Raw genomic sequence first — 27,577 nt, forward strand, 5'->3', positions numbered from 1 at the left:
ACGTGGTGTGTAAAGACAGGACCAAAAAATGGCCCCTGCCCCTGAAGTCTTACACTTGAAGTGTAAGACAGGAGACAACAGGTCTATACAGACAGCCAAAAGGAGTACCGGACACAGTGAGACAATACTGCTCAGCGCCCCCATGGTCTAGTCACTGGCAGATGTTTTGTAGGCATCATGGCAGAGACGATGGATTCTTCCTAAAAGTGGGGGTGGGCATGGGGGCCCTGCTCCCCAGCCAAGCTGAAAGCCAGAGCCAGGCTGGGGGGCGCGATCCCTTCCACCTGCCTGGGGTAGGGGGGCCTGAGAGCATCCCCCAGCTTGTGTCCCAATCCCCAGACTCCCCCGACCAGTGCAGGAGGGTCCACAGCTCCCCATAGCTGCCCACGCGACTCCTACCGTGACCCAGCTCCAGCTTCCAGCATGGCCTGGGGTCTCGGGAGCTGAAGAGCTGCTGCCAGGCCATGGTAAGAGCTGTCCAGGCAGCTTTGGGGAGCTGCAGACCTTCCATCTGCCCTGAGCATGAGAGTGGGAGTGGGGGAGAGCTGCTCTTAGGCCCCTCCCCCTTGGGCAGGTGGAGGGTCCACAGCTCCCTTGGCTCCCTGGGCCACTGTTACCTGGGTCAGGGTCCAGCTTCTGGTCTGGCCGGGGTGTAGGACTTTGAGGGGGAAGAGGTGGGGTAGGGGGCTGGGCCCATGGCAAAAAGTGAACAGGCCAGACCTATAGAGGTTTGGGGAGGGGGGGTTGACCTGTGACCTCTGAACTATGTTTCTTGTAAGCGGTGTCTGTATTTCTTGTCAACATGAAAGTCATTTGCCTAATTGCTTCAATGAGATTTACTGGTCAAAAAAAAAAAAAGGTTTTGAGATGTGGCACAAATATTGTACGCAAAAGAGATGAACTTGTATCTAAGTGTCAGCTGTGCATCGTGGGGAAGTGCCCCACACATGGCTGTCCACTGGTAATGTATACTGGAGAGCCACGCTGTAGGGGCATTCTCGGAAGCACAGGGGAGCTCCAACAAACCTCAAACTTCTGAGTCTGAGCTTCACACACGGTGCTCCACAACACAGACACCAGCCTGGGCTGGGGACCTGTATTTTGGGAGAGTGGGGATCTGCCTGGGAGGGGAGAAGTTCAGGCCCAAACTGGCGCTTGCATTTACGGAGCATGGGCTTTTAGAGCTACAGCGTCTTCTGGTTCATCCCCACCTGGCCACTGGAGAAAGGGGCAGTACCTCACTCACAGAAAGAGATGAAGGATTGTCTCACAGTTACAGCTCTGATCTGGGTCCATTGCCCAGCTCACAGACTTTGTGTGATCTTAGGCAAATCACTTAATCTCTTTGTGCCTCAGTCCCCCAGTCTGTAAAGTGGGGATGATAATCTCTTCCTTTCTCCCACCCGTTTTTTGTTTTGTCTATTTAGACTGTCAGCTCCTTGGGATTTCCTAGGCCTTGGAGCGTACAAAGAGCTACCAAGACTCAGCTTCTCCTAACCAATTGACTAGGCTCCTCTTCAGACAGGCCGAAGATGATGAACACATGGAAGAATCACTAGAAATCTAGAACCACTAGCACTTCCGTCTATATATCTCCCTCTAATCTGTTTCTTAAATCATATTTACTGATAAAGTAAGAGATCTGTATCTATTACATGACTGTTTAACTTCAATTAGTGTTTTAATGATTGGTCATTAACCGGGCAATATATAGTTAGCATCCTGTATAAAATCTTCAATTAAATGCATGTTTGGGAAGCTAAATTCTAAGCACTGGGCATTGCTTTTCTGCAGTACACAGGATGATATTCACATTGGATGGGAAACGTGGAGCTGGAAAGGGTGCTAAGCCTACATTCGCTGAGCCATGAATGGAAGAATGGCTAAGGTAGCCTGAAACAGCAATCTCTGTTGATTTTGAAACCAACAGAGGTTTTAATTCAGCTCTCTTGAAAAAACACCCTGATGCAGAGCAGCTTTGCTACAGCATTCTTGAAGGCTAAACTGATACATGCACTCACAATATATCAGTTCAAGCAAATCTATGTTCCTTGTGTGTGGGGATTAAGCAGGAACAATGAGAAATGTAGCCACATTTCAGGCTGGGTTTCATTGTGCTATGTCCTGTCGACTGTACAAGAGGGGTTCAGTTGTGCAGTTAGGATCCAACAGACTGCAGCCTTAAATCAGTGATGAAAGGATCATTAGTGATGCCTGCAGGAGCAAAAGCCCTCACTACACCATGGCTTTGACCACACAGGAAAACAAATTCTGGTTAATAATGTTCTCCAGGTAGCTGGATCTTATGCTGCTGAGAACCAGCCTCCACCTGGTTGTAACGGGCAGTGAGGAGAAGCCCTGTTGCTTTCCTTTGTGGCAACCTTTTCACAACATTTAACACATCTCTTTATAAAACATTAGGAAGGTGCATTAATAACTCGAGGGTTTTCAAAAGAAATCTGCATTGGTTAATTGCAAAGAAAACAACCAGGATTGCTCTTAATAATCCCTTACTTTTGTGCAGTGTGTGTGTATGCAGTTTATTACACAAATAAAGGAATCCACCACCACTGTAATGCAGCTGCCTCTGGTGTGGAGTACAATAGCAGGTGGTGGTTTTTGGTGGTGGTTTTGTTTTGTCTGCATGACAATGCTGGAGGGATTTGAGTGAGTACATTGTCACTAAATGCAAAATGACTCCCTCTCCTTCATGCCCATTACCAAAGAACAGTGTCCGGAGCACTTCTATGGTAGGCTCTGGGAACCTTTATGCACGTATCCTTTCCATAAAGGGCACACAGGCTGCATGTAAAAAAAAAAAAAAAAGGCCTAATCCAGAGCCCACTGACATGAAAGGAAAGGCTACTGCTGAGTTCAGCGGACTCTGGATCAGGCTCTAAGTGAAACAAACAAAATTAATACGCTGCTTAGAGAATTTTTTACATCCAAAATGAGGTTCAATTTCTCTTGAGACATACCTAGTCCACTCCCATTTTATGAGTTTCCCAACGTAGCCTTCGTAGTACTTCTAGATCAGCTTTGGGAAGGAGGCCTTAATTCACCTCACTCCAGCTTCCAATCCTTGGCCATGCCCTGATGTGTGTAGTGTAAGAATACAGCCTGAATTTTCCAGACTGAGGTGTGACTGGCTTGGCTGAAGCATTAAATAAACCCTCAGGACATTCCAAGTCATGCAACCATAGGGTCTCCCTTTGCCACAACAGCATTCTTGAGTAGCCTTGTGGAAAAATCTCATCCTCTTCCTTCATTTTATTTTTTTCTTGTGCCTATGGGAATAAAAGAAGCTTGATGCATACTTAAAAAAACAAAAAAATGTAGCCTGGTGCCAACACTGTGGTTCCAAGAAGTACAGGTTGTCTCTGTGCTGACTGGAGTTGGGCAGGGTGTTGTTAGTTGCACATGGAATTACAGACTTGCTGATCTTACCCCTGGATTCAGCAGGAAGAGCTCTCATTTTGAAAAGGTTTTCCTTCCACTCAGGACCAGCGCCAGGGTTTCTCATGCCCTAGGCGCACGGCCATTTTGCCGCTCCCCGCGCTGATCCCGCGGCTCCGGTGGAGCTGCCGCAGTCATTCCTGCGGAGGGTCCGTTGGTCCATGGCTCTGGTGCAGCTGCCGCCTGCGGCAAGTCAACCAGAGCCGCATGCCGCCCCCCCAGCAAAATGCCGCCCCGCTGAATAATCCTGGCGCTCTAGGCGATTGCCTAGGCTGCCTAAATGGTAGCGCTGGCCCTGCTTCCACTCTCGTTTCTTTTCTGGATGCTCATTGAATTTTTTACGGGACTGATGACACTATATCAGCAAGGAGAGACATGGTAACTGGGAGTCAGGAAAGCCTGATTTCTAAACCGGTGACTCTCTCTCTGTGGTCTTGGTCAAGTCACTTAAAATTCCTGCCTCCCTTTCCACAACTGTAAATAGTGGGCTGGAGCAGAGAATTGTCAGATGCTACGGTGATGGGTGGCAGTATAAAATCCTAGGATAGATGGGTAATACTTATCTACCTCACAGGACATTGCACTTTACTTTGACATAAAATGTGTAGAAGTAGCAGTAACCCTTTGCCTTTAAGGAGTTGTCTGTCTATCATTTATTAAACCACACTTAGCCCATGTATACAGTAACTTAAAATCATGCCTTAAGAAAGGCTGTGATGTAATTTGCTTTATAACGGTGCCTTACAACATTTTCCCCTTAACATATTAGTAATGCCTTTTATAACACCCTCAAAAGGAAGCTCCATTTCCAGAGGGGCTGCTACACATATCTGGAAGTAAAGCCTTTCATTGTGATTGGTATTTCCAAGCCTGTCTGTGGTGGCCACCTTGTTTTTAAAAACAAAGCAAACCCCCCTCCCCCAAAACTGTGATATAGTTTGTGACCCAGGCAACGTGGACACTTGATGCCCTGTGAGGGATCGCACATGAGATCCCATCCTGCTTGGTTAGTCTAATATGTTGTTGTGGACAAATCAAACCTTTTGCATTTTGAAACATGAAAACTTTTTAATGCTTGCTGTACCTATGGCAACTTCCCCAGTGCAGATATGTACAGAGGGGGCAAATGGGACTAGGACTTTGCCATATGCTTCCACACAAGGAGCAGAGGGAATTCTGGAGCTTTCAGCTGAGGAGCCGGCCCCCAGTGTAAATGTGGAGCAATTCCATTGAAGTTGGTGGAGTTAAACTGGTGTAGAACCAGTGTGCAGTCTTGCCAATGCTTGTGACTTTTTATTGGGGACTCATATTGACTTTTCTCAAAGCCTCAGCTCTTGGAGTCATGTGAACATATGAGACTCTCGACTGTCATTTAAAAAATAGTAAGTTTCTTGACCTTGTGGTTGTAGAGAAAAGGTTGAAAATGTAACCTGGGTCTGTTCCAAAGTTTCAAAAACCAGAAGGCAAATAAGAAGCAGCTTGTATTTTATTCTTTGGCTTAAAAATCCCACTCATGAGTCTGGGGAGCATCCGACTATCATTTTGTGAATGCTTAGGGCTGCACGGAGTATGGGTGAGCAGAGCAACAAGTGTTTGTAATGCAAGGGATGAATAGCTCACGCAGGTGCACTCCACACCAGACTGAGGGTGTCGTGTGGCTGTCTGGATGGAGTCCAGAGCCACCTCATCCCTCTCTGCACAGGTTGGCAGCCCTTGAGGGGAGCGGAGGGAATGCATCCTACATCTCCAGAGAGAAGGTAAAAGGGATGCTTCACCTAGTAACCAGAGAGGCATTTTCCGATTGCCACACTGTACAGTAACTCCTCACTTAACATTGTCGTTATGTTCCTGAAAAAATGTGACTTTGAGTGGAACGATGTTAAGCGAATCCAATTTCCCCACAAGAATTAATGTAAAAAGGGGGGAGTTAGGTTCCAGGGAAATTTTTTTCACCAGACAAAAGTAATACGATACATATATATGTACACACACACACATATATATAATATGGGGAAATTGGATAGATACACACACACACAGAGTATAAGGTTTGAACAAACAATTTAATACTGTACACAGCAATGATGATTATGAATCTTGATTGAGGTGGTGAAGCCAGAGGGTGGGATATTTCCTAGGGACTGCCTTACTGCTAAATGATGAACTAGCACTCGGCTGAGCCCTCAAGAGTTAACACGTTGTTAACATAGCTTCACACTCTACAAGGCAGCACAAATGGAGGGAGAGGAAACAGAGGCACACACCCTGTGTGTGTGTGTGAGAGAGAGATGCGCATTTCCCCTTTAAGTACGCTGACCCCACTCTAAGTACATTGCCTTTAAAAAAAAAAATCAGGAAGTTGAGACAGCAGCTACAGCCAGCAAGCTGCCTCCCTCCTGAGCCCTGTCCTGTCCCCACTCGGCCCTATGGAGATGGGGTAATCTGGGGCAGGAGCATGGGAGCATGGGAGAGGAGGACACCCTGACAAGGGAACCACAGTTAAAAATTCAAGGGGAAGGATAGTAGCAGAATTGCCCAAAGCAACCACAGTTTGCCAAGGTGAGCTATAACATTCAGGGCCCTGAGGCCAAAATCTGGGGGCATCCCTTCTGATCTGATTGTGTCAAGGTATAACTTAATACAGGGAAAGGAAGGCAGCCTAATAAACTGATGCTGCAGCTTGCACATTGGAGCAGATCGTCAGTTGGCGTGGAGGGGTGTAGATCCATCAATTTCAATGGAGCAACTTCAATTTACACCAGTTGGAGTCATGGCCCACAGAATGTATGGGTATAGCTACACTTCAGGCTGGATATGGGAATTGAGCTAAAGCTGCAATCGGGTTAGTGCGCTAAAAACAGAGTGGTGGAGGGCTGGGTGCCCTGCATACATACCTGGCGTCTCGGACTCTACATACTGGGGACAATTAGCCCCTTCCACCACTCATCCTGCTGCAGCTACGCTCTGGTTTTAGCGCTCTAGCATGATCGGAGCTAGTGCAGGAATGTCTCCATGAGCTGAAATTGACGTCTCCATGAGCTGGAATTGACATTTCCAGCTCAAAGTATAGCCATACCCTATATTCAAAGTTAGAATAGATGAAGGGAAAACATCCAAGAAATTGCCCCTCTTATTCTGGTTTCAGGTAACCCCTGATATTTTTCCAAGTTAAAATGCATATAATAGTAATAACTAGTTCTTACCTAGCACTTTTCATCCATAGAACTTTAAGGAAAAGAAGTAACAATCCCCATTTAACAGATAAGGGAAGTGAGGTACCCATGGTTATGTAGCAGAGCCAGGCACAGAAGGGAGATCAAGTGCATCGCAGTGCCATCCACGGGGCTACCTGCTTTTCTTTAGAAAGTTCTCAGAGCTTTGAGTTCAGAAACCAAGGTATGCGAAGCCCAGATGTAATGGAACATGGGAAAATGCCTTTTATTAATTTTCTTTGTATTGGGGAAGGGCAGACGAAGGGTTGTTTCACTGGGTGTATAACAGCATTACAAAAAATGTTGCTGCTGTCAACAAACGGAAAAGGAGGTTGAATTGTGCTGTTTGTGGTCTAGTGCCCTTTGTCCATTTGATCCTTGCTTTTATATCAGGATCTTTGATACTGAGTGTTCTGGAATAATTACACACTCCCTTTTCCCAGTGGACTTGAGGCTTCCAATAGTATGTTTCGATCACTACTTTCCTGCCCAGTCCAGTGTCGGCTATGAGATCACTCTGGATGGCATTACAAGTGCATGTTATGACTCCAATAGTAGCAGCTCTTGCAGCTCAGGACTGAAAAGAACTGGTAATGACTGGACTAGCAAAGCAATAGCAGGTCCAGACTGAGGTTTAGTGGCAGGGTTGTGAAGCGGGCCTGAGCCAGGGATGGAATATTATGGGTGCTGCAGGCCTGAACTGGGAGATATGGCACGGCACAGCCATGTGTGGGGAAAGTTTACATGGAGCTGTGCTGTCCCCGCCTCTAGTCAATGCTGTGAGTCCCTCATAAGAACCAAATCCACTCTAAAATGGGGGTGAAACAAGGAGAAAGCAAAGGGACTAAGCTAAATGGAAATGGGGGGGGGGGGCAAATGGTGGCCAGCACAGGTGAATGGGGAGAAGTCTCATGAAGCCCCCTCCTGCTCGAGTGCTAACATGCAGGGGACATCGATGTACCAGCCTGAGTAAAGCTGGGGGGAACCTCAGCTTGGGTAGGGGTGAGACCAATGGGCCCTCCTGGGGAAGTGGCAGAGCAGGGGGCAGGGCCATAGTTCAGGTATTGAGGGCCCTCCCCCCCCCAGTTCTAGGAGTGCAATGCTTCTGGGTGAGGGAGTATGTCAGCAGGGTGGGGGGCCGGGGTTCCCTTTTTCCAGCATGCCTGCAGGTGCGAGGAGGCTGATGCTAGGTGAGTGTAAGGTGACCAGATGTCCCGATTTTACAGGGACAGTCCCAATTTTGGGGGCTTTTTCTTATATAGGCACCTATTACCCCCCAGCCCTGTCCCGATTTTTTTACACTTGCTATCTGATCACCCTAGATGAGTGTGGGAAGATCTTTCTTCTAAAGGCAATGCAGGAGTCAATAGTGAGTCCGGTCCTCCCCTATTCAAGGAGGAGGCTGCCAGCCAGCCTCCCATCAGCTAGTGGGCTCAGTCCTCCCTCGCTCCAAAGTGGCTGCGTCTGCAGGACCCTTCCCTTTGAAAGCCCTGGTTTTGTATTTTTAGCGTGGGTTGGTTTAATGACCCGTTCCCAAAGTGCTGGTCTTGTAAAAGACAGTTGTCATGGAAACCTGGGGTGAGAATAGGGACGCCACATGGCTCTTTGCATTGTCCAGAGGATGGGCTTGTTCTCTGCTCGGATGTGTGAATGTTTGTGAAGGATTAAAATTCAACGGGATCCATGTCAGTGGGGAAAGGGATTGGCAGAAGGAGCTTAAAGACCATAGAGAGGAAATCAGAGGTTCAGCTGTACCACAGCCCCTTTGGTGTGTGTTGTCAGCAGCCCCACCCTGGAAGGCATCATTACGTTTCCCAGCCTGATGTGGGAAGTACCATTTCCCATCCTTAATGCTGGTTTGCACAGGTGGAATTCACCACTGAAGAGATGAGTAGGAACAGAGTGCTCTTTACCTAGGTTATAAACTCTCTGAGCCAGGGACCATCTTTTTGTTCTGTGTTTTGTACAGCACCTGGCACAATGGGCTCCTGTTCCTGACTGAGGTCTCCAGGTGCGACTGCAATAGAAATGATAGTACATCTAATTCCGCAGCTAGTCTTCTCTAATTGCTACGAATGGGTGAACCTCAAATGCTCAGTTTTGAGTTCAAGTTTAAATAAGCCAAATTTTCCCTCAAGAGCCTCTGGCCTGTGAGACGGGACTGACCTCTCATGAGACTGGTTAATCTCTTATGCTTTCTGGCAGAGTTGGTTGAAAACTTCTGAATTTGAATCACCCCACGCCCACTACAAATCAGGGTCATTTTTTTCGCCAAACCTTTGGCGAAAAATGTGCTTATTTTCAGACCTGCCCTACTTTTGATCACTTGAAATGCTGTGAGAATGTTCCCCTGGAGTTGTGTGGACTGGTCCCAGCTTGGAAGCTACAGCAGAACGGTACCAAAAATCCCCCCCAAATCCTGGAAACATAAAGGCTGAATTTCAGAACAGTCAAAGTTTAGTCCAAGTTTGGCTCCAGACTCAGGGCTGGGAGTTCTTATATTTCTGGACCTGATGGACCATCCTTAGGACCATATCTTGATGTCCTTACTCAGTCTTCATTCGTGCCAAACTCCCTTTGACGTCAATGAGCATTTTACCAGATTAAGAAGTTAGGGTTGATCTCCCAGGGGTTTCATTGTGGAAAGGGATGGTGGACTCTAGGCCAGCAAATCTCCTGAGGACTCCCTTGCAGAACATCTCCCTCCACTGCTCTGCTGGGGGAGGAGTTGCCCCTATGCTGTAAGAGAAGGCCCCAGGGCCCACCCACAAACCCAGTAGCTCTTCCTGTATCCTTAGAAACCAAGGCCATCTGCCTGGATGCTCTGTGCCTCTGTACTAGCCCTGGCATGCATCAAGGCTGCCACTCCAGCACTGCCGGTGACCGGCCCCTGGTGTTGGCTCCCAGCTGTGGTGGGCTCGATGGTAAGGATCAGACATTCCCAGGCAGTATTATCTCTTCTGACCAAGCTGTACAAGGCCATCTGTATCCACCCGATCTCCACCCTCTCCCCTGGCACAGACACCAGGCCCACCAAGGTCTCTGTGGATTCAGAGGGTGGAGGGACTGAGCCATGCTAGGGCACCCCCCTTCCCTCCATGCAGGTTGGGGACGATCCTTGTGTACTGGGGTTGCTCCATGACTGGACTGATCTCGCCCTGAGGGGCCAGCTCTTAGCAATTAACCATAATGCTTTGGAGGAGGATAAATGCTCGATCCAAACTTTTTATGAATGCGAGACCAGTGACAGCAACAAACCCAACAAGAAACCTTCAAGTTAAGAGGTGGACCTAATGTGTACAATGAAACATGTCACCAGGAAATAGCAGCATGTAAAACGCCATTTCCAACATCCTCTTTGCCCAACAACCCAGCACAAGGAAAATTATTTGTTGTGGTAAACATAATTTGTTTTTTCCTGTCTTTGTGCTTGGGCGGCAAAATGCTGAGGCAATTGTAGTAGGCTGGTTTACAGTTCTCTAGCTGTTTGTTGGTTCTCTCCCTCTACCATGTGTCAAGCTGTAGTCACAGGGAAGGAAATTGTGCTTTGCCAGTTCTGGGATGTCGTTCCCACTGTCAAGTGCCAAGAGGATGCAGGTAGTGTCTGGTGCTAGAAGCCAGTAGTATGTAAGCCCTTAAGGAGAGGAGCCACCTTTATGTTCTGGAAAAGTACAGCACCAAGCACATTGGGGTCCCAGTCCAGTGACTGGGCTCCAAGGTGCTACCACCGTACAAATAATAACTGCGGTTCCTCTTTCTCAGTCCTGATGACTCTGCTGAAGTGGCGTGGCCAGTGGCCACAGGACTGGTTTTGTTTCCTGACACTGTATTTCTCTTAAACCTTCAGAAAATGAGTTCCGGGGCGAGCTGCTGAATCAAAGGTGGACGCGTGGAGAAAAGCTCAGCAGTTGTGAGACAGCAAAAAGCCTACACAGCAGACACATCAAGGTGAGCAGGCAGGGCAACCTTGCCAGAGCCTAGCAGCAAAGCAGCCTAGAAATCCTATTCCCCGTGCTTTGTGGGACTGTAGACGGCACCATTAGGGAATCGTATTACCTGACCTTCCCTGCAGCATAAAAAGATGAAACACACACACCCTGCGCAAAGGCCCATGCACTGTTTCAGGCTCTATGGAGGCTGTGGGTTCTACTGGTGCAGACAGAACCCAAAGTGAATTGTCTCCGAAGCAGGAATTAGCAGAAGTGCCTACCCATCATGAACCCCAGACACCAGGTATAAAAGGGGAGAAGCCCTCCAGCTGTAAAATTTTGGATCCAGATCCATATCTGGAATTTTTTCAATCCTTTCCTTCCCCACGACCCATCGTTCGGGTATGCTTGGGTCTGGAGATCTGGGTAAGGCCCATCTCTGATTAAAAAGGCTCTTTCTCTAAGACACAGGCTCATTGGAAGAAGCCCCTTGTACACCAGGTGAAACTTCAAAGCTTTAGAAGGAGATAAATGGGTCATTCATTCATGAACCCGGCCTGTTAGACGTATGAGGGAGAGGAAAGCAACTCTGATGTTCTCAACACAGCAGCTCTTTTAGGGAAAAGCGCCGCAGCTGTGACTCTGTGAAACAGTGTCAAAACTCATGGCAGATTCAAAAGCTTTAATTCAACGTAAAACTGGGCTGCTCACTATACAAATGACACTTCCTGCTTTCTCTTTGGCCCTACCAAGAATTGTCCTGATAACAAAACATCGTCATGTGATGGACTATCAGTCCATTCAAATAGCTGAGAAATCACTCTGTAACTGATGTTCATTTATTTCTCCCAAATCGAAAATTAAACTATCTGCAGAAAAACCTTCTCTGCTTAGCAAATTGTGAGCTAATGGCAAGTGCTGTCCGGAATGCTCATGCCCTGAGAAAGCAGAGTAAGCAGACGTTGCTATATTTAAAACCGGTTCATTAAGACTTTGATACTGGACCTGCCAGATAAGCACTTTCTTTGGATTTAATAAGATTCTGGTGTGTGACTAAAACAAGGATTAAAAAAAAATATTCCTAATAATACTTATCATTCAGCATTTGCAAAGCAAATATTCACTGTCACAACACCCTAGTTGTGGTGTATTGTTTATCTCCATTTTGCCAACGGGGAAAATGAGGTGGAAAGGTGAAGGGATTTGCCCATGGCCACAGGATAAGTCTTAGCACTGGGATTAGGACTCAAGAGTTTGACTGAGGACTGACAACTGGTAGATATCTTAAAAATATAACCCCACAACTTCAAAGGTTCACAGGCAGGTCAGGAAGTGGTCATGATAGAGTTAATGGCTTTACCCAGAGTATTATGGAACAGAGTCATTTTATTTCCTGCTTAATCATTTGTGGGGGTTGAGCATCCCTCTTCCCATCCTTCTTGTGATGCAGTAAACTAAAACAGCAAGTTTGCAGCCTCCTGAGAGTGGACTTATTTTTTGTTGCACGGAGCAGTCCCTTTGAGGACTGCATGCGCTCACCTGCCCATGTCCGTGAACAGTTACACTGTGTGTGTGTGCAGAGGTTGGGCCTGGACACACGTAGGCACATACCTGTGCAAATTTGGACCTGATCCTGCAAGCCCCTGATCATTGGACCAATCCTTGCATTGGTAAGAACTGCTCCCCTAAGCAACAGTTTGCAGGTTCTGGTCTTATATTATTAAATCTAAGATATCCTTTACTAAAAGGATTGCCAGCTTTTCAGACAGCTTTCCCCTATATATCACACATCTGAAGTCAGGTTAGGAACATTTTTAAAGATATATCTCTGCACAATCAATGCAATGAAGTATCCATATACTGTTACACAGCTACATAAACCTTATGGAAGCCCAGTAGGAGATCATAGTTTGGACTGGGATAAAGTGTTAGATTTCATGTATGTGTTTATGCATATAAACATTTTTTTGAGGTTCGGTTGTGATTTGTAGTCCGCAGAACGGTGCAGCGGAGAAGGACAATGTGTTGTGTGGTGGGTTTTTACAGGTTTGAAATGAGATATCAGAAGAGTAATGAGTAGAGTTACTCTTTAAACAGATCCAGCTGAGCCCATCAGTCTGGAAACCACAGTTCATAATTGTCCTGGGCCCTGGCACTGCACAGGGAAAATAATCTCTCTCCTTCTCCCCTTCCCCACCTCTTAATTCTTTTACAATCTTGAATGCCAGGTGAACAGAGTACTGAATAGCAGGAAGTTTGTGTGGATGATGACTGGTAGAGATTACATGAATAGACCCATCAGAACCCATACTTTGGCATAACCTCCTGGCACTAAACCTGGTGGCATTTTGGGGAGGGACATGCAGCAGCACTGTGACAATTTCCTGAGCTTGTACTATATGGGAGTGTGGGGGGGGGGGGGGGACCTTATGAAAGTGCCAGCTTATTACAGAGCTTGAAAACAATGGTGTTGAAGAACTGCCGTTTCCCTTTTAAGGATGAGAGATTTGTTTGTACATCCTAAACCACTCAGAGCCCTGGGAGGATGAAGTGTTTTGGATTGCATGTTGTAGCACTTTCAGTAGGAAACAATATGTAAACCTAAGCTACCATCTAAGAAATTACCTTGGCCTAGTGCCTAAATGTCAGCCCTGTGAATGCAGATGATACAACTATGGCTATGTCAGATGTGATGCCATGTAGCAGCTTTTCTGGTCTGTTTCCTCTCATGTTCTGCCCTTGCTACAAAACATTAGCACTTGGTAAATGTTTCATTTGTGCCCTAAGTTTTAGCAGATGAAAACTGACAGTACAGCTTCATTAGGATGTTTATTATCCAGCTGTAATTTTTAATTTGGGGGTTGGTATGAGCTACAGCCTTACACATAAAGATGTCAAGGAGAAATCCTCCCAAGACTTGAAACCGGAGAAATCCACGCGGGGTGTCCTTTCTCTAAAGCAGCAAGGGAGCAAAAAGCAACCACTAGTTTATTCAGCTGCGAAGGAGACTCACAATGGGTGGAATGTCAGGAGGATTTAAATCAAGCAGCAGGGAGGACTCCAGGGGAAGAAAAGGGAGGGGGGAAACTAACCTCTGAGTGTGGTTACAAAATAACAGCTGGGAGATACAGGGCTGATGTGCAGGCTTGGAGATACATTCTGCTTTTTAAAAGTAGAGGGGGCTTTAAGCTAATTTCCCCTCCCTTTTTTTCCCCTTTTAATTAAAAGCTACAGTGGGCCCATGGTGCCAAAGTCACTTTCATATCCTGGAATGTTTGCTGGAAAAAATACTTTTGCGGGAGTGGGAAGGGAGGTTCTTAGAGTCTGATCTTTAAACTTTTGGTTGATGTAACATCATTGGGCCACCTTTTGATCTCACTTGGACCAGGGGTAACTGCATTGAAGGGAAAGGAGTGATACCTGGTGTGGGAGTGGGGAGGACAAAAGTGAAATCAGAATTGGGTCCCTTGAGCCTTATCCTGGTGGTTGCACACATGTTCCAGGTGCATTGTTGATTCCCGGATGCAGAGCTAATTCCCCAGCAGTCAGAAAGCCATAGGGCAGATAACTGACCCTCTAGCTATCCCTGTTCTAGTTGACTCACACTGAAAATGCCAGGAGGCAAAAACTAAGGGCTTGATGGTGCCTGGTGCTGAGCTGCCCCAAGAGCTCTTCCTGCCAGATGCTGCGTGTGTTAGTTACCTGCACGACCAAGCTCGCTCCCCTCCATTCAACCTACTTTGGGAGACAGGCCTAGATCTTCAAAAGAGCATATGTCTGCTCTTGGGGGGGCTTGTGCTGGCCTGAGGCCCTGTGATAGTGCCACCTCTTGGGCTGGGGGGGGACATGTGCACACGACAGCACTGGCTGCTTTTGAAGGAGCAGGCGATACGTTAATAAAGCTTAAAGAAGCCGCCAGTTAAACCATCCCCCTATCTAGCAATTTTTTGCAACCAATAAACTATCTTAGCCCAATTGTAATGACATATGTAATGTAAAAGCGTCAATCTATTAACCACTTGTGTGGTTGATCAGTGCTTTAATCTTCTAAGGACTCTCCTGGAGGATGTGGCACTTATGTGAGAAAGCAGCCTGGTTCTCTCCTTCCTAAACAGGATCTGTGCTGGCTTACCGAGGGCTGGATTGTGGCCTGGGGATGGAGTAGCAGGCAATCTGCATGACCCTGGCAGGCAAGGTCTGGGAAGCACGACTTCTCCAGAGCGTCCCTGTCCAGGTGGAGACGTGGGGAATACTGCATTGCTTACTGTGGAGATGCAGCTTTCTCATCTCCAGGCTGTTCCACTGCTCACCTGGAGGAGTGAAGGGACTTGCCCACCCCACCCACATGCTTAGGGAGGCACAGTGGGGAACAGCAGCTGCACAGGGGTTCGCTGCACTGAAGACTTGAGATATGTAACACCTGATCGGGTGGGGCTACTTACTCCCCCTTGCTCCCCTCCACAGCTGGGTTAAAGTTGGATGTAATATTACCGCCTCCTCTTTGAGGGAACTGCCAAATGGCCTTTTGGGGTAGGGACGAGGGAAGAACTGAAAACTTCGGACCAAGAATTATTATTCAGTCCGTTTTGCTGGAGAAACATGATGTTTCTTGTATCATTTTCCTTCTCAGCTTTTGCTAGGCTGGTTTCAGTTATTTTTTTAAAAACACTAAAGCGAAAACTTCCTTTTCTGTCTGTAGGTGAGACCTAGGTTCTTGTCAGTGGACTTTGTATATACCTATGAATGAACAATCATGGGAACTTTGTGTTGTGTTTTGCTTTTTCTTTCCATTTAAAATCAATATTCCGTTCAGAATCCCCACCCCTCTTTGTGGAAACGAGTGCTTTCTAAGTAGGTTTATTCCTTCCAAGCTCTGCAGAGCGCTGGAATATACATAAAGTATTAACGCTGACCTTGGGGAATTTCAGCATGGCCCTTAATGATATATTTGCATAGAGCTGTCAAAACGACAACAGGGGCTCCACCCCATGCGTGGTTGAGAGGTGTACAAAGGCAGTCACGTGTGGATATCTTAAAGAACAAGAGATGCAGCATGAGCTTAAACAAGTTCACGTCGTGTTTAATACTTCTGTTAGCACCAACAAATATTTGGTGGCTGTTTCATTGGAAGAGAAATGTGGGTGTTTAAAAAAAAAACAAAACAACCCCATAAATATTTCATCAAATTAAGCTTCAAATCTATATCGTATCATTATTATTATGGCACTGGAGTAGTGTTTTAATTATTATACTCATATAGCACTAATGTATGTGTTTGTTTACTATCAGTTTTGATTCGTACCTTACTCAGGCAAAACTCCCAGGTTTATCTGAGTAAGGGCCTCGTGATTTGACCCTATAGTATTAAGATGTTATTAGCATTATTCAGCTTAGGGAAGTACTAAGGGGCCCCAACCCACATCAGGGGTTTGTTGTTCTAGGCTCTGTATAAACACATGGTAAGGGATAGGTCCTACCCCTAAAAGTTTGCAGACTAAATAGACCCAAGATGGAAGGGGAAACAGAGGTGAAGTGACTGACTCAGCCAGTCAGTCAATGGCAGAGAGAGTTTGGGAGAGAGCCCAGGTTTCTTTGACATCCAGTCCCAGTCCTATTCACAAGGCTGTACTGTCACACAGCACTGGGATAGTAAATCTGCTAGGGACTTTGCTACTGATGTTGATTTTACATGGAAGTTACTCGTATATTATGATAATAGGTGTCCCTATAAAATTCGAAGGTAGGTAGCTAGTTTTGTAGTGTCCTTGTAGTATTAGGAATACACTATTGAGCTAATACTGTGGGGTTCGCATTCTGTAGTTCTTCAGTGTAGTGCAGTACTCAGATCATCAGAGCCGTGTTACGTCGTTACAGAGATCCAGGATGAAAGATTGTTGCAGTGCAGAGAAATGCCCAGTGGTTTTCATCGAGGGGCAAGGGAGATGGTTCTGTTTTTTCAGTCTAAGTTAAAATAATAATGATACAAATCTGGGTAGCTTTCCAACTGGGTTATTAAGAACACTAGTGAGAAACCAAATGGAAATACCCTGTCAGTCTCTAGGACTGCCAACATGCTCTATATGACCTGAAATTTCATGTTAAAATGATCTGTCTAGAAGACTTCTCGTTGATGAGGCAAAAACTAAAGGACAGTGGTTTCGTATAAGCCTCATGTATGTGAGCCTGACGGCACTGTCAGCTTAAGCTACCAGAGAAAGGTATAAGAAGGCTCAAAGGAGAACACTTCCTTGTATTTTTGCACCTTGCTGGGAAATGTCACCCAAGAAAAAACGGTTTATTTTCTAGTCTAATGATCTTTAAAAACCTGACAGATGTTTGTGTTTGCATGACTCTCGTTCCACGCTGCTTTATGGGCTCTGGATATGGGCAGAACTTTATTTCAGACAGGCCCACTGTTTCAAAAGTGCATGCCTGTGCGTGCATGTCTTCCAGAACTATTAGCCTCCATCTGAGCGTGCTATTGGAAATCCATCAAATCAGGAGGGCAGTGTGCCATGTAGAGGCTCTCCCCTTTCAGCACTCCACCAACAGGCCCCCTGAGAATCCAGTAACCATTTAAAGGGGCTTTTGTGGGCTCAGGGGAAAGGCACATGCCATGCGGCTATGTCTCCTTCCCCCACATACGTTAAATCTCACGTGTGTTGCATCCCCAGTATAAAGCAGAGGAATACATCAAGTTTGTGCTTGTAAGCTAGAATTGGAAGTCAGAAGGTGATGTTTTTATCTGACTTGAGCAGAGAGAAACCAATGTTATGAAAATACTGGTGGGTTTTACAGATGGAGAAGAGAGCAAGAGAATTTTCCTTCCAAGTCAATGCTAGCACTGACAAGAGCTGGCTGACATTTGTAAGATGTCTTTTTTTTTTTTCACCAAATAATGCATATTCAGATTGATCAAAACATTTCGCCAAGTCGCCAAATTGGGTTTTTTGGGGAAAAGGGCATGGGGCGGGAATTAAACATTTCAAAAAAGAATCGAAATTTTATCATTTTGACCATTTCTAAATGAAATGTTTTGCTATTTTGATTCCAAATGCCCTTTTTGTTTTGAATTTTGCATAACTTGAAAGTAAAACCCTCCAAACTAAATGGTTCATTCTGAATAGACTGTTTTGTTGGACTTTTTGACGGTTTTGCAAATAAAATAGTCATTGTGAGTTGACTCACAGATACTTTTTGTGTGGTTATTTTTGGTGCAGCTACTGCACCGAAAATCTGTTACTTGCACAATTCCACTGCTCCCCTAGGGTTTGAAACCATGTTACTCCACAATAGTATGTGTTTAATGTAAAATATTGGGCTAGAATATACAGAATTTAGAAAGTTTTAACTCCACTTGACAAAACATGTTAAATAGGTAGGTAGTTGACATATGGGATTGTTAATGCAAGCCACGCCCTAACTCATTACTGCCCCCAATGCCCACAGCAAATCTTATTGAAGAGCTCAAAAAGTCTATTTATCCTATTTTGATGAGTTCCCCAGTGTTGTAGCCATGTGAAGCTCTTATCAAGAAATGGAGGGTCTTATCCATGGGAAAATGTGAAAATGATACATTGCAAAGCCAGCTGATCCAGCCAACCCATTAAATACTTCCTCATTCCAGTACTTGCAACACCAGCAGGTCAAACTATCAATATCCTTCTGCCTTTTCCACATGTGGTCATGTGATGGTCCATCCAAGCTCTATACTATTGTTTCTTGTAGTAGCTGCAAAAGCAGTGGTGCCAATGGTGCTGTATGTGGGCAGGAAAGCTGGGTGGGTTGCCCAACCTCTTCCAAGTCCCAGTGGGATGCATTTTCACCCAGACACTTTGTGCATGCTCCAGCCCTGGCCATTCAGAGTTCTGGTCTATTTTTCATCCTGTGTAAGTGATGTATGCATTCTCCTTTTGAGGATTGAGGCCACTGTGTGTCTGCAAAAGAGCAAAGACCCAGAAGTCCCTCTTGCACTTTATGCAAAAGGTTTTTTGAAAATATGGGTCGCAGTGTGTACTCCTTCCATCTCAAAGAGAGGGTTGGTAGTTCAGTCTCCATGGTGACTTAATCCATGGCCTATCTTCTGAGTTTGCTAACAAGAATGGGTTAATTGGTGACTGGCTTTCTGAGTGATTAGGACCATAAGTACCTTGCATATACTGTGTTTGAGGGTACCAATTTCTGGGCACTAGCAGTGCTTAACTGGCACAGTTATGAAGAAGCTTTCTAGGCTCCAGGCTCACTTTCCAGTCTACCTTCCCCAAAAGGGCAGGATTAAGACCTGAATTTTTGTCCCTCTGTATTTCATTCCCTTTAAATTGAAGCTCTTCACACCAAAGTGAAGAAGTGCTTCCTGTTGTCCTTTACAAAAAAAAAAAATTAAAACATTGCAAATGGCAAGGTGCTCTGGAAAAAGGAATACCACAGCTGTTAGCTCCATCAGGAGGAGTTAGGAGTTTGCAAGCAGCGCCCATTACGCTTTCTGCAGCCCTCTCTATTCTCTGCTTTTTGAATAATTTATCTGCAGGCAATCCAAACGGCCAAGGCCCCAGCAGAATGCTTGCCAATTTCTCTGGGAAAACTGACAAAAAAAAAAAAAAAAAAGCTCTAGATTTCATTTCAGCTGAACATAGCCGCCTAGCAATCAAACATATTAGTTCTATTGTACAGCATGCATCGGAAGGCATTAGCGAGCTAGCTCAGAGCACGGCACATTTGAAAGGCTCATAAATGTAATGAAGTCCTGTTGACACCTGCTCCTCTCCACACTTTAAATGTGAGCCATTGGTCCATGGGGAACCAGGGCTTTAAAAATAGAAATTATAGTAATTGTCTTCTGGGTTATTGGGAAGGTTGTAATAAAAGTAGAGAATAACGCTCTGGCACCACAAGACTATAGCTGACAGGATGCATAAATTACTCCAGGTTTTGATATTTTCCAGCCCCCCTAACAAATGACATAAATCACTGGATGCTAGTGCTGCATTAGCAGGGGGCGGAAGGGAGGGCTACGCAAGAAATTTCATCTTGCTGATTTGAGGCATTTTCTTCAGAGGTGGCACCTCAGGGGGCTTTGTCATCTCCTGGCTTTTAAAAACTAAAATAAACACATTAGGATGAAAAATACAGGTGCAAATCACACTTTCTGCCTGTTCAGTTCTTACAGTAAAGAAACACACAGATACACATTTTTTGAAAGGATACGTTCAAGAATTTAAGCAGAATTAGAAGAGGCATTTTGAGTCACACATTTAAATGCAGCCTCTCCTGCTCCTCATTGAGGAACAGATCACGTGGTCAATAGCTGGCTCTTGTGCTGGGCTTTATTCCAATGAGGAGCCAGTATGCTTTGTTTTTATTATACACTATGCCAGCACAAAAGGAAAGCAGCACCATACTGCTCATTACGGTGCATGCTCCAGCTGCACTTTCCAGTCCTGTTCCCTTCCTTCTCCTTTTGAATGTATTGAACCAATGCTAGGATTCCACACACCCGCTGTTTAAACGGTGGTTTTAGTTTTTTGAGCCACTTCATTTTGTTACATTGCAGAAGCTCATCACATGATGGCCAGCAGGACTTTGTTGAGATGAGAACACTTAGTCAGGGACATTCTGTGCAGAAGGTAATTCACCTTTATTAGGACAAATCGGGTTTGAATGTTCTTGTTCTCTCTCTAAACCACCCATGTATGATAATTATGGGGATGGAAATGTATTATCTTCTCCCTCCTCCTCCATGCAACCATTTTAAAGGGACACTAAAATCCCAATTCTCTGCACCACTTTGATAACTTTAAATATGTTTGGCTAGCCAAGAGTTCAGGTAATCAAGAGTCAAGACATTGCAACAGAAGCAGAGTAATTCCACACTAATGCCTGTGGCAGGAGACAGAGTGACAGCTCAGTGGAAAGGGAAGTCCGGCAGTCCTAATCAGGAGTCCACAGTACCTCATCATAAACACTTACATCCATATTAAAAAAAAAACTTGCTTGGTTCCTGCTCCACTTGAGTCCATGAGAACAGACCTTTGCCTCTACATGGAGTTAATAGAAGATCAGGTTCCAAACTGATGTGTATGGGAGGGATCTTGCGCTTGGTTACTTCTTTATATATCTAGATTGGAGCAGGGCACAATCCCGCTGATATACAGAAGTTTCTAACTTCATAAATCTCTTTGACATCTTTAGGTTGAGACGTAAAACAGATGCCCTGCATGCTTTTGAAAGTTTTTTAAGATCCATTGGTGTGTTTCATAAGATCCTATTCCTATTCTTTTAGTTTCTAACTCCTCTTGTTATACTCTGCCTATTGAGATTGCTTGCGAGAGGGCGCTGGGGACTGCAGGTGCTGCTGTAATATAAATTGTTATTTCTCCTCATCCTGCCTAAGCTGTTGCATGGTGCTGACTGTTCAACAGATGCCCCGTTGCACCCCAGAGGTGGCTGCATGGCAGCTTTCACTACTTCACGGTTTGTTGTGATGCTTAATTAATTAATGTTGAGCACTTTGAAGTCCCAAATATTATTTATTCATGTTGTCATTCCCTACTGAGCGTAATGTTTGATGTCCACAATCTGGAGGTCATCTGGATGCCTCCTTCCATCTGTGTAAAATTTCTCTGAGTGAAGGGAGAGGGGTGCTGTGAAGTGAACCAAGGAAAAAGCTACACAGAAGATGCTATTCATAGTGCACGTCAACAACTTTCTTGACTATAAAGACATATGAACAATACAACATGCCCTATACTCTCAAGCCAATAGATGGCGATGTTTATATACAGTAACGCTCTACAAAAGTGCAGATGCCACTTTTATCGTCATTTCATAATAGAAGGAATTCATTCCAGGCTGCACCGAGCAATCTCCAGAGCTTGTGGTTTTAGACAAATAAGCTATCTGTCCTATATCTTATTGCTCACTCGAGCCCCTGCTTGTAGCCTGCCAACAATACCAGCCTTGATCATCTGCTTCTCCCCCAAGCATCTCTGTGCTGTCTCCCACAGGGAGCCTTGTGGGTAAGATAAAGCTCCAAGTCAAAATACAGCCACTGTCTTACCCGCCTTCAAAACCCTCCTCAAAACTCACTTCTGTTGCAATGCCCACAGAAAACTGCCATCTGCTAGAAGCCGGGCAGATGGCGAGTTGCTATCACAGGCAAGACAGTGCAGCCTAGTGTACAGTGAATTGGACTGGGCATCAGAAGACCTAGGTTTTATTTCTGGCTCTGCCATTGGCCTGTTGGATGCCTTGAGGCAAGTCACTTCATCGCTCAGTGCCTCAGTTTCCCCATTTGGGGTAATGGGATAATGACTTACCTCCTTTTGAGATCTACTAATGGAAAGTGTTAAAAGAGATAGGAGTTATTATTATAACCACTACTGATTGGCTGAGAACAGCATCCACAGCTGGGCTGTGCGAAAACATCCCCTTGCATTTGTTACCAATCTTCCTCCGTACTTTTTAGTCTTATCAACCTGATATCTCTTATCTTGTAGCATGTAAGCTATTAGGGGTGAAGGCTGTCATTTCACTGTATGTTTATACAGCACCTAGCACAATAGGGCACTGACCTGGTGGAGACTTCTAGGCGCTACGCCAATATAAATGTTAAATAATAATAAAAGTGCCTGTGGAGATCCCAGTGACCTATTAAAATGTTGACACATATATGTTAAATAATACTCCTAAAAAAGCAAGTGGAAAGAGTTGCATGGCACCTTGCTGATTTTTTTTTTTTTTCCAGACATGAGCCCCGCTATGTCTGATGCAGTGGTGGAATGGCCACATGACCCAGAGAGGGCATGAAATGCCAAAAATGTGGAGGTTGCATTCAGATAAAGTTCTAAAAGTTTGATGCCAATCAGAACCTCATCCAAAACTCACTGAGGCTTACAGTATGTCTACACTACGGGATTATTCCGATTTTACATAAACCGGTTTTGTAAAACAGATTGTATAAAGTCGAGTGCACGCGGCCACACTAAGCACATTAATTCGGCCGGTGTGCATCCTAGTACCCAGGCTAGCGTGCGATTTCGGAGCGTTGACTGTGGGTAGCTATCCATAGTTCTCGCAGTCCCTGCCCATTGATCGGGTTGCGATCCTGCATGCTGGCTGCAAAACAGTGTCGCAGGTGATCTCTGGTAAATTGTCGTCACTATCATTTCCGTCCTCGTGAAAAGGCAGCGGACAGAACCATCATTTTCGCGCACCTTTTCCGGATTGCCTTGGCGACGCCATAACAATGGCAACCATGAGCCGTTTGGGGGCTTTGTCACTGTCACTATGTTATTGGAAATGCCGCTGGACAGAGGCGGTACGGCCCGTGGTAACACAGCGCATTCTTTGCATTCTGCAAGGTAGCAAGAATCGGTTAACCAGTCATTCGTACCTTCTGGGCTGTCCATGTAATTGGCAACAGAAAGACGGTGTCAGTCGTTGTACCGTATGCTACTGTCATGTGTGCTCCGGCTGGCCTTAGTGAGGTCGGCCGGAGGGCTGCAAAAGAACAAAAAATGGGAAGACTCGCCGAGTAATCCTCCTTATATGGTTTATCTAAAATAGAGTAGTCCGCCTAGGACCCAAGGTATAACTAATGGGGCAAGTCTAACTAAGAACCAGTGTATCAGAGAGCCAGAGAGCACGCCGCTCCGTGTCAGATCCCAAATGATGAGCGCATGCCATTCACGAGGGTGCCCCTGCACAACCGCACCGTTGATTCGCCTTCATCCCCAACCTTTCTTGGGCTAAGCTGTAGGCAGTGTCTCCCTTTGTGTGAATGAAGTAAAAAGAATGCAGGAATAAAGAAACAGTGACTTTTAGGTGAGATAAAATGAGGGGAGGCAGCCCGTCAGCTCTGATGGATAGTCATGCAGTACAGATCTTCCTTTGACATGAAGGTCGGTGGGGGCTGCATGAACTCAGCCCCAGTTTGCTATGAGACGTTACCAGCCGTGCTGTACATCTCTCGGGAATGACCGGGAGTTTCTATTTTACCAGGTCCCCGGCCGATCCTCACGCTGAGGCCAGCCAGGAGCACTCACGGGCTGATGATGACGATGGATAGCAGTCACATTGTACGTCTGCCACGGGGAGGAGAGGGGAGAGGATCTGCTGTTCACTCGCCGCAGCACACGTCCTACCAGCAGCATGAGTAGACATCGGATGACATATAAAAAATCAAGACACTGATTTTTCCCCTTTTCTTCTCACGGGGGGGGGTGGGTGTGGTAAATTGACGACCTAATACCTGAAAACCCCGGACATGGTGGTTTGACTAATCAGCGCATTGGGATCAGCCCAAGAATTGCAAAATGCTTTTCGGGCTGTGGGATAGCTGGAGTCCTCAGTCCCCCCCTCCCTCCATGAGCATCCCATTTGATTTCTTTGGCTTTCCCGGTACGCTTAGTCACACAGCACTGTGCTGTGGGCCCTGTCTATCATAGCCTGGAGATTTTTCAAATGCTTGGCTTCTCGTCTTCTGTAACGGAGCTGTGATAGAACAGATTTGTCTCCCTACAGAGATCAGATCAGTATCTCCTACGGGTCCACAACACGCGGAGCTTTTTTTGGATTTGAACATGCATTGCCACTCCATGGCGAGCAGAGCTCCACGCTTGGGCAAAACAGGAATGAATTCAACAAAAGTTCTGGGGACTTTTTCCTGTTTACCTGCCAGTGCATCCGAGTTCAGATTGCTGTCCAGAGCAGTCACAACGGTGCACTGTGGGATACCGCCCAGAGGCCAATACCTTCAATTTGCGGCCACACCAACCCTAATCCGATATGGTAATACCGATTTCAGCGCTACTCCTCTCGTCCGGGAAGAGTACAGAAACCAGTTTAAAGAGCTCTTTATATCGATATAAAGGGCCTCGTTGTGTGGACGGGTGCGGTGTTAAATCGGTTTAACGCTGCTAAAATTGGTTTAAACGCCTAGTATAGACCAGGCCTTAGTTTTCACTGCCAAACAATGGGTACCGCTTTGCATCAAGACAGCTAATGCCATGTAAAATCCTTGTAGAAACAAGGCACAAATAGTTATTATATCAATGCAGTTAGGCGAGGTCAATCCTACAGCTAGGGTGAACATAGGAACATAACATAAGAATGGCCATACTGGGTCAGACCAAAGGTCCTTCCAGCCCAGTATTCTGTCTGCCAATAGTGGCCAATGCCAGGTGCTCCAGAGGGAGTGGACCTAATAGGTAATGATCAAGTGATTTCTCTCTTGCCATCCATCTCCACCCTCTGACAAACAAAGGCTAGGGACACCATTCCTTATCCATCCTGGCTAATAGCCATTAATGGACTTAACCTCCATGTTAAGGGTGAACAGATATCCCGATGTTATCAGGATCATCCCAATATTAGGGGCTTTGTCTTCTATAAGCAATTATTCCTTCCCCCTCCTGAAAAACAATGTCCCAATTTTTCACACTTGCTATCTCTTCACCCTATCTACACCCTACCCAACTTGGGATTGACCTCAGCTGGCTACATACAGGTAAAAACTATGGTGCCCTGTCTCCATTAGGATTTCACACCAACTTAGCTGTCTCTCTGGAAAAGCACATGTTTTTCAGTCAAGTCATAGCCTTGTCTCCAAACCTGGGCCTAATGAAATCAATGGGACTGCTCCATGTGGGTAAAGGTAAGTGTGTATGCTTGCAGGATTCAGACCCTAGTCTGTAAATCTCACGGGAATGGGTTGGCTTGCAATATTCCCAGGAGAGACTGGTTCACATTGGGCTTGGGGTAGTGCAGCACAGCCCTCTTGCAGGTGTGCCAACAATCCCTGGGGACGTGAAAGCAGGAAGCACAAAGGTGCATGTATGTGCAAATGTTTGTCCAAGTACAGAGAGGAATTAATTCAGGGAAGTCCTATGACCAGCAGGATACATAGGCTTGGCAAAATTTGGTTTTTATTTTTGTATCATTTTGATGGATAATATTGATATTTGTTTACTTTTAAGGCTCTTTTTTAATTTTGATCAATTTAAATGTTCCGAGTTGGGCAAAATAATGGGGCTTCAGAATTCTTTTTTTCTATTTTTATTGATTCAAATTTTCACTGTTGTGGGAAGTTATGGGAGATCAGACACTAGGGGGGTCTGACACTAATTATTCAATGACAGTAGACACTGAGATTCCAAAAGTTAAAGCTTCATAACCATTAAAACAAGTTGTTAACACGACGTGTGAAAATATACAAAGTAAATATCTTGAAATCAAACTCCAAGTTTTCAAGCAGCATTTTTCTTACTTTACCTATCAGTGAATTTCAAGGATCATCGATTGGAAATATTTTGTCATCGGTTTATGGGTGTATGATGAAATCAACGTTTACCAATAAAAATCCAATCCTTCCAAGCTGAGGCATCCAGGACGTCAGAAGAGATGGTCACCGTAGTCCGTTCTGTCCTTAGAATGTATTACGTTTTTCTGAAGTTAACTGAATTTCTTGTCATTCGTTAAAGGGTTGATTTGAGTTTGGGGGAAAGGTTCTGATATCCCCTAGTTACCATATCTATTAATACAGGATGATGGTTGTTTGTGCTGGGAAAATGTCTTTGTACCTTAGTCCAGTGATTACAGCACTAGATGGAGTTTTGAAGACCTCTGGGTAACATTTCCCCTGTGCAGAGGGCCAACACAAGCCCTCTTCACTTCTTAAGTCTCATTAAAACTCTTAAAATGGGGTTTAATGATACTTCCAGGATGCATAGACCTGGAGCTGGGCTTGTGCAGAGGGGAGAATTTCACCCATTATGATTTTACTCCATTCTAAAGTTCATCTGGTCATGCTGAAGTTCATCTGGTCCCTCAAGGCTGTAGCTATTTTCCTTCATGCATACAGCTGGGAAAAGAAGTTGGTAGGTTTTTGAATACAGATTTAGGGCCTCATTCTGTGATATGGCGTCACCTTCCACTCTCGCTGCCTTCAATGATTCCTGAGGTGCTGAGTACCTTGCAGGCTTGGGCCCCTTTGCACAAAACAAACACCTCATCTTGACAAGCCTGGCTCAGATGAGTAATCTTTGCTCATGGGAGCAGCTTCCAATAATATCCATGGAAAATCATTGCTCACAGGAGTAAAACTTTGCAGGGTCTGGCTCCAAAATTGTGTCCTTATAAAGTCCTTTTCCCCACCTCCCCCCAGGATGAAAACATGCAAGTTGTTTTATACTTGAAGGGGCAAACACAGCTGGTTCAAGGAAGTCAGTGGAACAATGCCATTTTGCACCAGCAGGTGCTCAACCCCTAAAAAGCAATGTCTGCAAAACAAAGCCAGCTATTTACTTGGTGGGGCAGAATATCATATCCATTCTCCCACTGAGCAGCACCTATCTTAGAAGTCCTATTGACTTCAGTGAGATCATTTGTGGTTTAAAATACTATTTGATGATCATCAGGGTATCACAAGCTGACCATACAGAAATACTTTGGGTGACATTCTGGACCCATCAAAATCAATGGTAAAATTCCCACTGACTTCAATAAGGCCATATTTTCAGCCATTTGGTCCATAGAGCAAGAGAAATGCTACGTTCCTATTGGGTGAAGTCTTCATATTATAGGAAAAAGACAAATCAGGGCTCCTCCCCTTAGAGTCAACCCAGCAAAGTTAGTCTGGCCTTAATTTTAAAAGTAATACAATCAGTATCTTTCTCAAAAAGCCATTACAGCCTCCCCAGCTTCAGGCATTTATATTGGGTAACTGTTTCCAATACATTTTATGTGACTGAGACTTTTTTTTAAATGCTAATTTTGTCACTGTTTGATTCCAGATGAGTTTAGAAAATGATGATAAGAGAGCACGCACACGATCAAAGTCTATCAGAGGTGAGCCGTTTATTCTCCTCCTGTGTGGAATTAAATACATTGGCTAAATCTGAGGTTAATGTGCTTCGGTTTTTCCAAGCAGGCTCTCCTTTCAGACCCAGAATCTCATTCTTGCAAGTTTTTAAAATACTGCTT

General features: G+C 45.3%; 1 protein-coding gene across 3 annotated transcripts in view; it reads left to right on the forward strand.

Moving 5' to 3' along the window:
- The window catches only part of MYT1 (myelin transcription factor 1), a 104,189-nt gene that overhangs the window by 21,510 nt on the left and 55,102 nt on the right, over positions 1–27,577 (forward strand). For all 3 annotated transcript variants that reach the window (XM_032766425.2, XM_032766428.2, XM_032766432.2), the window contains exons 2-3: positions 10,516–10,616; positions 27,388–27,442. In XM_032766425.2, coding sequence (XP_032622316.1) covers positions 10,516–10,616; positions 27,388–27,442 — 156 coding nt within the window. The remainder of the gene's footprint in view (positions 1–10,515; positions 10,617–27,387; positions 27,443–27,577) is intronic.

Source organism: Chelonoidis abingdonii, chromosome 14, assembly GCF_003597395.2.
Source record: "Chelonoidis abingdonii isolate Lonesome George chromosome 14, CheloAbing_2.0, whole genome shotgun sequence".
NCBI classification, from domain to species: Eukaryota; Metazoa; Chordata; order Testudines; family Testudinidae; genus Chelonoidis; species Chelonoidis abingdonii.